This window comes from Ranitomeya variabilis, chromosome 1 (assembly GCF_051348905.1).
Source record: "Ranitomeya variabilis isolate aRanVar5 chromosome 1, aRanVar5.hap1, whole genome shotgun sequence".
Taxonomy (NCBI): Eukaryota; Metazoa; Chordata; class Amphibia; order Anura; family Dendrobatidae; genus Ranitomeya; species Ranitomeya variabilis.
The window spans coordinates 905,948,129-905,961,569 of record NC_135232.1 but is presented as its reverse complement, the minus strand read 5'-3'; the positions used below and the strand labels follow the sequence as shown (position 1 = coordinate 905,961,569).

General features: G+C 40.7%; 1 protein-coding gene across 3 annotated transcripts in view; it reads left to right on the top strand.

Moving 5' to 3' along the window:
- The window catches only part of SEC24B (SEC24 homolog B, COPII component), a 118,215-nt gene extending 105,678 nt beyond the window's left edge, over positions 1-12,537 (top strand). For all 3 annotated transcript variants that reach the window (XM_077278974.1, XM_077278981.1, XM_077278975.1), the window contains 2 exons: positions 9,767-9,870; positions 11,684-12,537. In XM_077278974.1, the coding sequence (XP_077135089.1) occupies positions 9,767-9,870; positions 11,684-11,798 (219 nt within the window). In that variant the 3' untranslated portion in view covers positions 11,799-12,537. The remainder of the gene's footprint in view (positions 1-9,766; positions 9,871-11,683) is intronic.
- Positions 12,538-13,441: the final 904 nt, after the last annotated feature.

The following is a 13,441-nucleotide window of genomic DNA, read 5'->3' as shown; positions in this document are numbered from 1 at the left end:
TTCCAAGTGATCTGTAGCATCGCTTGGAAAACTGACTGACAGATTGGTCACACTTGTCAAACATAGCGTTTGACAAGTGTGACCAACTTTTTACTATAGATGCTGCCTATGCAGCATCAGTAGTAAAAGATAGAATGTTTAAAAGTAATAAAAAAAAAAAAAAAAAAATGGTTATACTCACCTGCAGACAGACGATCTCCTCTGCCGCGTCCGTTCCTATAGATGATGTGTGTGTGCAGGACCTTCGATAACATCGCGGTCACGTGAGCAGTCACATGAGCGGTCTCGCGACCAATCACAAGACCGCGACGTCATCGCAGGTCCTTCACCACACACCAGCTATAGGAACCGAAGCGGCAGCATGCACCGCTGAGACTCCGGGGCCATCAGAAGGTGAGTATATGACTATTTTTTATTTTAATTCTTTTTTTTTTTTTACCAATTATATGGTGCCCAGTCCGTGGAGGAGAGTCTCCTCTCCTCCACCCTGGGTACCAACCGCACATGATCCGCTTACTTCCCGCATGGTGTGCACAGCCCCCTGCGGGAAGTAAGCAGATCAATGCATTCCTAGGTGTGCGGAACCCCGCAATTCCGCAAATTTAATGAACATGTTGCTTTTTTTTCCGCGATGCGATTTTTTTTCGCGGAAAAAAATGCAGCATTTGCACAAAAAATGCGGATTACCCTGAAAATAATGGGAGGCATATGTTAGCGGTTTTTTTCGCGTTTTTATCACGTTCGCGAAAAAACACGAAAAATACTGAACGTGTGCACATGGCCTAAGTGCACAAATCATCCCATCACTTAAGGGCAGTGCAATAAAGGATTAGACATATCATGATTGATCCATACAACCAGGTGGTCAATATATGAGCTATGAATTGTTCAATACTAATAAGATAACGCGTGAGTGTTATAAAAATATATAAGCCATGAAAATAAAGTGTACACAGTATGTAGTATAAGTAGTACTATAAGGCAGAACAGTTTGAGAACCATTTGTAATAAAAAAAAAAGAATGTATTGATCACTCATATGTTTAGGATGGAATGTATGAATGGAGTGGAGCTATTATTGCACAGTAAGGGAAAAGTCAATAAACATATTATTTAATTAGAGTGTGTGGGCATCGGCAATATGACAAGCCCATCACTGAAAGAAAATGAAGCGCCACCCATATGACTGAAAGAGATGGTACTATATAACTATAGGAAGTGATGTTTGTAGACCATTATGGCACTGTTTTGATTGACAAGAAGGTGTTAATGATGCACATTGGATCACTAACAACACACTGGGGATGTGACTGGTTCCCTTTAAGTTTGGAATTCATGATTTTAAAAATAAATACTGGTAGTAGAAATAAAAAATAAGTGAAAGTGGATAAATAAAATGAGATGATATACAAAGGTATACCAAATGTGAAAAAAACCCTGAAAATTATTCATATTGTGAAAAGTCGATAAAAATATTGTATCTTTTGAAAGCACACAAGTACAAGAAATAGGGGGCACAAGAGCCCACGTGAAGGATGAAAATAAATGTAAATAAGTATCCTAAAAAAGGACGCTAGAAAGTGCAAGTGTAATAATGGAGATGAATACGCAAAATAATTAATATTCCACATTAAATATTAAAAATATATATTAAATTAAAAAACTTCCATGTTCGCTTCAATGTTTTCCGGAGCAGAAAATATGGACAATCCATATGAACTCCATGCCTGTCCATTCAAGCTGACGGTATTCAAATTTGAAATCCATCTAGTTTCTAGCTAAGATAGACTCCCCTCCCAATTACCACCACGACGGTACTGGGTTTGTAAAAAGATTTTCCTTTCCCACATCCCCAGGCAGATGTTGCAATATGAGGGTGCAAAGGCAGCCCATAGGGAACATCCTTAAAAAGAAAAAAAATTGTGTTTAAGGGCAAAATCCAAAAGAGTAAATAACGAAATTACCTTATTTTTTGGCCTATAAGACGCACCGGACCATAAGACGCACCCCAAATTTTGGGGTGGAAAATAGAAGAAAAAAGATTTTTATAAGATGGGGGTCTGTCTTATTGTCTGAATTTTAAGGTATCTTACCTGAGGGCAAGCGGTGGTAGAGCGGGGTCACAGGAGGCATGATCCCTTCCTCAGGAAGCCAGCGGCAGTAAAAGTGGAGCAGTGCTGCAGTCCCGGGGTGCAATGATGTGGGTCCGGTGTTGGCGGTGAGGCAGAGCATGGAGCAGGGTCCCTTCCTCAGGATGCAGGTGGCAAAAATGTGGCTACTCCACGGCCCGGTGTCCACGGCGAGCAGAGCCGAGTGCATCACCGGTTTCTCGGCCTCCTCCCTGAGGCCGCGCGTGAGTAGATTGAGATCTCTGCGACCCTCGGCTTCAGGAAAATGGCCGCCGAGTTCTCAATCTGTGCATGCGTGGCCTCAGGCGGCCATTTTCCTGAAGCCATGGGCCACCGAGCTCTCAATCTACACACACTCCGCCTCTGGTGGCCCACAGCTTCAGGAAGGTGGCCACAGGGAAGCCAACGATGCACTCCGCACAGCTCACCGCTGTCTTTGGGACTGCCAAAAAAAGCCGAGGGATGTGCTCAACTTTCTCCTGTTGTCAGTGAATGGAGCAGAGGCTGATAATGGGCACTTTGGCTCCAGTCAAGACATGGCTGTAGAGTGCCATTATTGAAATCTGCGAATCCCAGTAGTTGTACCAACAATAAACAAGTTATCCCCTGTCCTATAGATCGGGAATAACTTGTGTTTTTGAGTTTGGTAAATGTACAAAGCAACCTGGTAGCAAAAGGAATATTGTCCTTGAGAGAATCAGAGATCTGTGCACCAGAACCCCCAGCTGATCACTTATTTTAAGTTGTCTCTTTTTATAAATATAGATAGATATCCAGTTGGCTTTGCTGTGGCCAATTATATAAACAAAAACTGGAAATGTAAGAGTGTTTGTAAAATGGGTTTGTATATAAATATATAACTTTTATTTTTTCAAGACCTTTTTAGGGATCTTGGTGCGTATTCTGTTTAACATTTATCCAGCAAAACCATTGTGATTAAACTGCTACAGATGAGCAATAAGCATAGAGGCATTTTAGAAAAAGAATGTACAGCATACATTTTTTTCTAATCCTATACTTAATTATCTTGGACTTTGAATCCTTCATTGAAGCATTTAATTGCCTCAACTGAAATAAACCTTTATTATGGTATAAATGCAAATGTCATTATTTTGACAACGATTATCCCATTAAGATGATTTCTCCTATATTACAAGTGATATCTTATCGCTAGGGATGCCATTACAAGTTAATTATTGGATATTCATCTACAAAAAGCCCATACAAAATAGTTTTATATGCATACAGTCATAGCCAAAAGAGGGGAAAAAAAAAAAGGCAAATTGAACATAATTTTGCACAAAACCCCAAAAATGTGGTCTGGACAAAATTGGTGTAGCTTACTATTTGGTTGCACACCGTTTAGAATAAATAACTGCAATCAATTACTTCACATAACCATCAGCAAGCTTCTAACACCTCTCAACTGGAATTTTTGACCACTCTTGTTTTGTAAACTGCTCCAGGTCCCTCATATTTGAAGGGTGCCTTCTGCCAACAGTTATTTTAAGATCTTTACATGGGTCTTCAGTGGTATTTACATCCGGACTCATTACTGGCCTATTCAGAACTCTCCATTGCTTTCTTTCCATCCATTTCTGGTCGCTTCTTGAAGTATGTTTGAGGTCATTGTCCTGCTGGAAGACCCGTGACCTAGAATGCAAACCCAGCTTTCTGACACTGGGCACGGCATTACGACCCAAAATCCTTTGGTAATCTTCAGGTTTCATGATGCCTTGCAACACCGTCAAGGCACCTAGTGCCAGAAGCAGCAAAACAACCCCAAAACATTTTTGAACCTCCACCATATTTAACTGTAGGTACTGTGTTCTTTTAAATGTAGGCTTCATCACGTTTTTGGTAAACGGAGCTATTTCGTAAAACACATAATCATTTTACTATCTTGGTCTCATCTGCCTACAAGATGCTTTCCTTGAAGGATTTTGGCTTGCTCACATATATTTTGTCAAACTGCAGTCTAGCATTTTTATGTCTGTCAGCAGTGGGATCATCCTGGGTCTCCTTTTTATAACTTTTCTGTTGGTTGCGCTAACACGGATGCACCATGAGCCTGCAGGACAGCTTGAATTTCTTTGGAACTTAATTGGAGCTGTTTAGTCACCATCCGAACTACCCTGTTCTGCAATCGTTCATTATTTTTTCTCTGCTGTTCCCGCCCCAGGAGATTACCTATAGTGCCATGGATTGTAAACTCCTTGGTTATATTGCGCACCATGGACAAAGGAACATCAAGATCTCTTGAGATGGACTTGTAACCATGAGATTATTAATATTTTTCTATAATTTTGGTTCTCAAATACTCCATCAGTTCCCTTCGCCTCTTTATGTTCTCCATCCTTAGTGTGGCACACACAGACACACAATGCAACTTCTCCCTTTTTATCTGATTTGAGGTGCGATTTTCATATTTCCCACACCTATTACTTGGCACAGGTGAATTTGAATAAGCATCACATGCTTGAAACAAAATTATTTACTCAAATTTGGAAAGGTGCCAACAATTTTGTCCCACCCATTTTGAGGGTTTTGTGTGCAATTATATCCAATTTGCCTCTTTTCTTCTATTTTTGTGTTGTTCCTATACACACAAAGGAAATAAATGTGTATACCAATAGATGTGTAATTGCAATTATTTCCTGGGAGAAATACTGCATTTTCTGGAACAATTTTAAGTGTGCCAAGACTTTCGGCCATGACGGGGCTGGCATTTTCAGACTGGGAAGGGGCCATGGATATTGTCCCTCCTCAGCCTAAAAATATCAGACCGCAGCAGTCTCATAAAAGGCTCATCTATTAGATGCGCCAATTCTGGTGTTTAACCTGGCTCTTTGCACTTGCCCTGGGGCGGTGGCAAGTGGGTTAATATTTGTGGGTTTGATGTCTGCTTTTTAATTTCAGCTGACATCAAGCCCAGAGGTAGTAATGGAGAGGTGTCTATAACACACCCCCATTACTAACAACATAGATTGTAATAAAACCAGAAACACATGGGCCACTTGCACATTGAACAAGTCTGTAGGAACCTGTTCACACCACCAGAATACTTGAAGACACAAAAGAGCACAGTGAGGTCAAAAATACTCTGTTGTAAAAAAAAAACAAAAAAAAAAACAAAACACAGTAATCAGCAAGTGCTAGTCAAAAGATGTAAAGAAAACAGGGTATTTAGTTGATACGTTTTTTTGCAAAAAAATGTATACTAAGCTGCTCCACCAAATCGTCAAGGTATACCCTTATAGAGCAGTCCTAACTAATGTATAGAATCCCTATCTGATGTATTTAAAACCTGATTATCTGTATAATACCTGTATAAGCAGGGTTCAGAGAAGGACTATCCATGTGGACATGCAGGATGGAGCAGTTAAATGCAAATGACCCACAGAGGAGTGGTGGACTCCCCAGTCTTGTAGAAACAAGAGAACAATTATAGAACCAGAAACACATGGGCCACTTGCACATTGAACAAGTCTGTAGGAACCTGTTCACACCACCAGAATACTTGAAGACACAAAAGAGCACAGTGAGGTCAAAAATACTCTGTTGTAAAAAAAAAAAAAATCACAGTAATCAGCAAGTGCTAGTCAAAAGATGTAAAGAAAACAGGGTATTTAGTTGATACGTTTTTTTGCAAAAAAATGTATACTAAGCTGCTCCACCAAATCGTCAAGGTATACCCTTATAGAGCAGTCCTAACTAATGTATAGAATCCCTATCTGATGTATTTAAAACCTGATTATCTGTATAATACCTGTATAAGCAGGGTTCAGAGAAGGACTATCCATGTGGACATGCAGGATGGAGCAGTTAAATGCAAATGACCCACAGAGGAGTGGTGGACTCCCCAGTCTTGTAGAAACAAGAGAACAATTATAGAACCAGAAACACATGGGCCACTTGCACATTGAACAAGTCTGTAGGAACCTGTTCACACCACCAGAATACTTGAAGACACAAAAGAGCACAGTGAGGTCAAAAATACTCTGTTGTAAAAAAAAAAAAAAAATCACGGTAATTGTTCTCTTGTTTCTACAAGACTGGGGAGTCCACCACTCCTCTGTGGGTCATTTGCATTTAACTGCTCCATCCTGCATGTCCACATGGATAGTCCTTCTCTGAACCCTGCTTATACAGGTATTAGGCCGGGGTCACACTAGACCGTAATACGGACGAGTGCTATGCGATAAAAAATCGCATAGCACTCGGCCCAATGTTAATCTATGGTGCAGCTCCCATCATCCGATATTTTCTCCACCGTATTTCGGATCCGAGGGAACTCGCAGCAGGCTGCGATTGTCAGCGTATCTCGGCCGAGACTCGCCAATGAAAGTCTATGGGTGCGAGAAAAAATCGGATTACACACGGACCTGCAGTGTGACTTGCGAGAAATACGCAGCGGTGTTCTATAGAAAAGCCGGTAATTCAATTGCCGGCTTCTCATTTCTCCTTCACAAACCCGACAGGATATGAGACATGGTTTACATACAGTAAACCATCTCATATCCCCATTTTTTTTGCATATTCCACACTACTAATGTTAGTAGTGTGTATGTGCAAAATTTCAGCACTGTAGCTGCTAAAATAAAGGGTTAAATGGCGGAAAAAATTGGTGTGGGCTCCCGCGCAATTTTCTCCGCCAGAATGGTAAAGCCAGTGACTGAGGGCAGATATTAATAGCCAGGAGAGGGTCCATGGTTATTGGCCCCCCCGTGGCTAAAAACATCTGCCCCCAGCCACCCCAGAAAAGGCATATCTGGAAGATGCGCCTATTCTGGCACTTGGCCACTCTCTTCCCACTCCCTGTAGCGGTGGGATATGGGGTAATGAAGGGTTAATGCCACCTTGCTATTGTAAGGTGACATTAAGCCAGATTAATAATGGAGAGGCGTCAATTATGTCACCTATCCATTATTAATCCAATTGTTTGAAAGGGTTAAAAAACACACACACACATGATTAAAAAGGATTTTAATGAAATAAACACAGCGGTTGTTTTAATATTTTATTGCTCTCTCATTCCATTTTCAGACCCTCGCTTGGCAAAACAATAAACACACAATATACATACCCTCTCTGATGAACTGTCACGTCCCACGAAGTAATCCATCTGAAGGGGTTAACTAATATTACAGGCAGAGCTGCGATAAACCACTCGCTCGTGCCTGTAATCCCCGGGTGCTGAAAGGAAAGCAGTGATCTATACTTACATTCAGTCGCGGTGATGCGCCCCTGCTGGATGTTCTCATGAACTGCAGCCTGGGAACTTTTTCCCACGCTCCAGGTCATATGAGGACATCCACCAGGAGGCGCATCACCGCGACTGAAGGTAACTATAGGTCATTGACCTACATTTCCTTCAGTCGCGGTGATGCGCCCCCTGGTGGATGTCCTCATATGACCTGGAGCGTGGGAAAAAGTTCCCAGGCTGCAGTTCATGAGAACATCCACCAGAGGGCGCCTCACCGCGACTGAATGTAAGTATAGATCACTGCTTTCCTTTCAGCACCCGGGGATTACAGGCACGAGCGAGTGGTTTATCGCAGCTCTGCCTGTAATATTAGTTAACCCCTTCAGATGGATTACTTCGTGGGACGTGACAGTTCATCAGAGAGGGTATGTATCTTGTGTGTTTATTGTTTTGCCAAGCGAGGGTCTGAAAATGGAATGAGAGAGCAATAAATTATTAAAACAACCGCTGTGTTTATTTCATTAAAATACTTTTTAATCATGTGTGTGTGTGTTTTTTAACCCTTTCAAACAATTGGATTAATAATGGATAGGTGTCATAATTGACGCCTCTCCATTATTAATCTGGCTTAATGTCACCTTAAAATAGCAAGGTGGCATTAACCCTTCATTACCCCATATCCCACCGCTACAGGGAGTGGGAAGAGAGTGGCCAAGTGCCAGAATAGGCGCATCTTCCAGATGTGCCTTTTCTGGGGTGGCTGGGGGCAGATGTTTTTAGCCACGGGGGGGGCCAATAACCATGGACCCTCTCCTGGCTATTAATATCTGCCCTCAGTCACTGGCTTTACCATTCTGGCGGAGAAAATTGCGCGGGAGCCCACGCCAATTTTTTCCGCCATTTAACCCTTTATTTTAGCAGCTACAGTGCTGAAATTTTGCACATACACACTACTAACATTAGTAGTGTGGAATATTCAAAAAAAAGGGGGATATGAGATGGTTTACTGTATGTAAACCATGTCTCATATCCTGTCGGGTTTGTGCAGGAGAAATGCAAAGCCGGCAATTGAATTACCGACTTTTCACAGATATCGCGCTGAATGAAATATAAATACAGAATATATACATATGTGTCTCAATGACATATATATATATATATATATATATATATATATATATATATATATATATATATATATATATATATATATATATATATATATATATATATCTATATCTATACTGTATATATGTTTTCCCGAACATTTGAGCACATAAATCCATTAGATGTCGGTTTTGCAAGCTTGCGAGAAAATCTCGGCATACGGATGCCATACGGATGTCACACGGATCATTTGATGCGAGGAAATCGCATCCTCGCACTGCACACGGATCACTGTTTTTGAAACATTTGTGCGATTCTCGGCCGTGAAAAACGGACCTTTTTTTATACGTTAAGTGTGTCCCCGGCCTTATACAGATAATCAGGTTTTAAATACATCAGATAGGGATTCTATACATTAGTTAGGACTGCTCTATAAGGGTATACCTTGACGATTTGGTGGAGCAGCTTAGTATACATTTTTTTGCAAAAAAAGTATCAACTAAATACCCTGTTTTCTTTACATCTTTTGACTAGCACTTGCTGATTACTGTGATTTTTTTTTTTTTTTTTACAACAGAGTATTTTTGACCTCACTGTGCTCTTTTGTGTCTTCATAGATTGTAATAAAGTAGATGCAGCCAGAATAAAGTCCTTTATCTGAAATAAAACTCCCCACCCTCTTTTACCCATTTATTTTCAAAAATGGAAACTAAAAAAACACCATATTCCTCACCTGTCTCGACGATAAAATAAGCCATATGTCCCTTGATGCGCTCCAACTCTTCTACATCTGAATTTCATGGCTGAGCAGTGGCATGATGCAGCTGTAAATCCAGTAGAACACTGAGCTGAGCCTGACATCTCAGCTGCAGAGCAGTGACGTCAGTAAGGTGTGCGAAGTTCAGAGTCGATGAACTCCGGTGACTCAATGACGTCAGTGCTGGCAGCTTGAGAACTTTCTCACAAGTGCTAACGTCAGTGAGACCGGGCATACGATGATGAGAGTAGTACTCTTATCAGCCGACGCCTGTTACCGACAGTCACCGCTGCCCATCAGATCCGGTGTTCCTCACGCTGCCACACAGATGACAGTTTGGGAACCACCGGATGTTCGAGCCCTCCCATTCATTTGCAAGGTTGAGCTGGGAATGTAGTAAACTTCCAGAGCTACTCAATCCACTATCCAGCAACAATATTAATTATTCTTGCGAAGCTTAGTTAAAAAAAATATAGTTTTCTTGCCCTTGATGTCTTGTATGTTAATGATTTTTATAGCAGTTTACATCTTGTGTATGATTTTACTGACCCGGTGTTTTCTTCTGTAGACCCAGCTTCCAGAGTTGGACACTGTGGCATCTGAAAGAACAAGAAATTTTATATCATGGCTTACGCAGGACAGTCCGTTAAACCCTCTTTTATATGTGTTGAAGTAAGTATGTGTGCATGTGTATTTTCTTCTTAATTAAATACCTGTATGTTTCATGAGATACCAATCCTAGAACATCCCGTTTTAGATCTCTTTATGGTTGTTCCTCTGTTATCCCTCCTAGAAATGTATACAGAAATTCACAGCTTAGTGTTACAATTCATAGTAATAATTTTATTTAAATATAGCGCCAACATACTCAATAGCATTTTACAAATAAGCGGGGACACGTATAGACAAAAAAGAACCTCACAAAGTGACATAGTTCATCAGTTACAGGAGGAGTGAGGTTCCTGCTCGCAGGCTTACAATCTATAAGGAAATAGGGTGTATCTCTAATAGTAAGCCATAGTAGGCCATGTTTGGATTACAGTGTAAGATTGGTAGGGAGATTCCCCAAACTGGTGAGTTTTTAGCAAAGCTTCATATTATCCGATGCAGGAATACGACTGTAATACCCCTATACACGTCTGAGAAAACAGGCTCTGCTGTTCAGAATAGGTGATCTTACACCTGACCCTTCTCCCCCTCTTTTCTCAATGACCTTTCCACATACTCTTTATTTTTATTATTTTTTTTTTTATATATATATATAGCGCTAACATATTCCGCAGCGCTTTACAATTTTGCACATATTATCATCACTGTCCCCGATGGGGCTCACAATATGCTTCAATACAAAAGATAGGCTTGGAATCTGTTTATTTCTTCAAATGTAGGATTTCCTGAAACCATAGGTTAGGACTAGTGATGAGCGAATATACTCGTTACTTGAGATTTCCCGAGCACGCTCGGGTGTCCTCCGAGGATTTTTTAGTGCTCGGAGATTTAGTTTTCATCGCCGCAGCTGAATGATTTACAGCTACTAGCCTGCTTGATTACATGTGGGGATTCCCTAGCAACCAGGCAACCCCCACATGTACTTATGCTGGCTAACAGACGTAAATCATTCAGCTGCGTCAACAAAAACTAAATCTCCGAGCACTAAAAAATACTCTGAGGGACACCTGAGCATGTTCGAGAAATCTCGGGCAACGAGTATATTCGCTCATCACTAGTTAGGAGTTTAAGAAAAGCCCCAGTGGCTGCAAATTTTCTATTTATCATTTTTAATAAAGATTGTGATACTTCCTAAAATATTTAATATCAAAAAATTAAAGGGGATCTGTCAGCATAATTTCACTCGCCACCCAACCACTCCCCAAACTATTGTTGGACTAGTCTTTGAAAAAGCTACATGCACATAGATAGTTTGGGGTGTGAAATCCTGCGGACAGATTCCCTTTAACACATAAACCTTACCCAAACAATAGGTCATTTTTTGATGATACATTTAATGAATTTGGCCCATCTTTTATCTGGCATGCGCCACCGCAAGAAACGTACTACAGTCAGAGACTAGAGCACTTTTCTGTCCTTACACAACTTTTGTGGTGTAAATTATGATGATCTAGTTGTGACTGACTTAACGCAATTTTGTTGTGCAATTTGTAAACCGAATTTTGTCGGAAACTTTTGGGATGAATCCAGTCCTATATCTTTTCAATTTGATCACATCTCTCCACTCTAGAATCTTGCCACTGTAGAGGACGTGAGGTCCTCAGAAATGTACTGAAGTGTAGAATTAAGGAGTATGATGAATTGATTTATGTGTGCGTTCTATGGGAATAGTTTTCTTGGATGCGTTAAAGTTTCTTTTAATAAATGAGTTCTGCCATTTGAGGCATCTAGGAAATGTTAATCTTGGGTGAATGGAAAGTAATTTAATACTTGCCTTGTTCCGCTTTATAGAAGTAATTCGTCTTTGTCATTTCAGGGACGACAGTGCTGGGAAGACTGAATTCTTCCAACACTTAATTGAAGACCGTTCAGAGGCGGCCTTTTCCTACTATGAATTTTTACTTCACATCCAACAACAAATATGCAAGTGACAAAGGGTATGGGGAGGAGCCCTCATCTTGAAAAATAGCCCCACTTAATACCGAGAGTCCCGTCCTTTGGTGTACATCAATTCTGTTTCCTGTGAATAGGCCACACCAAAGTCCTTGTTTTCTACAATCTCCAAGCCTTTGAGAATGGCCATCGTTCTGCGGTCTATGTTTTAGACAGATTTATGTATGTCGAGTCGTGTGGAATTTTGGTGCGATGTTTCTTTTATGTGATGAATGACTTGTACTTTTTTCCTCCAATGGTTGCAACTGTTTTTTTTTTTTATTCTCCTTCCTGATATGAAGAGATGCCAAAGACCAGTGATAGTGTTTACTACGCTTGAAGAAACTTCTATGATCTTTTGACATTCTCGACCGGGAAGATATGACTTGGCGTATGTGACCATAGAGCTAAACTAGATCATGTATATATGAAGGCATTTGTAAAGTGTAAAAATGTAACTAAACAAATGACTTGTGAACTCTTGATGAATGTAGATCCTTCTACAGATACAACATTTATCCCAAATATATATATAAAAAAAAACCTCTGGTAAAATAACTGTGGATTTATTTATAACGAACATCCTAATTAAACATTTTTTGCTTGAACATGTGTTTTATACTTATGCAAGTAATATCTATTTTAAAAGCCAACATTTCAAGTTTAGACCCTATATTGTAAATGTAATTATACCATTTGTTTTCTGTGAATACTATAAGTAAACTTTTCAAACTTCAACTTGACTTGCGTATTACTGGCATACCTAGTTACTTACCTAGGTTGGAGTTACGTGTGTAAAAATAAAAAAAAATAAAAAATCGGACCCATTCTCATCCAGAAAAGTGGAACGATTTTTTTTTTTCTAACCTATCATCCCTGTGCAGTCAGAATGCAATCCGTTTTTTTTTTCTCTGCAGCTATTAATCTTTTACAGGACCGATTATAGTTTCCCGTCTTACAGAATTGTAATGTATCCGTAAAAATCGGACGCCTTACTGATGGTCCTTATGGCATCCGAATTTTTTTTTCTTGCACCATACCAATTTCGGAGTCAAATTGCAGCAAGCTGTGAATTTTTCCTCATGCTTGAATATACCTGAGAAAAAATGGCAAATTTGCACTGCCTCATAACTGGTCCGAGTGCAATCCCTTTTTTATCAGATTGCACTTGTCTGGTTTATATGCTTGTGTGAGCGAGCCCTTTAAAGGGACCTTGTCAACCCCCCCTCAGGCGTTTGTAACTAAAAGAGCCACCTTGTGCAGCACTAATGCTGCATTCTGACAAGGTGGCTCTTTTAGTTCTTGTTCCTGGCACTGCTGCAATAATCGTTTTTGAAATTTGTCCCTCATACCTCGAAATCGCCACGGGGGCAGGTCTTTCCCCCCTAATCCAGACACACCACAGCCGTCACTCAGGGCCTCTGCACGCTGCCTCCTCTTCCTTCATTGGCGTCCCCGGCGCCTGCACTGTTATTTTTGGGGGGGGCATGCGCAGTTGCGCGCTGCTTTTCGAACTTATAGCGCAGGCGCCTGGTACGCTAATGAATGAACAGGAGGCGGCGCGCAGAGGCCCTGAGTGATTGCTGTGGTGTGTCTGGATTAGGGGGGAAAGACCTGCCCCCGTAGCGATTTCGAGGTATGA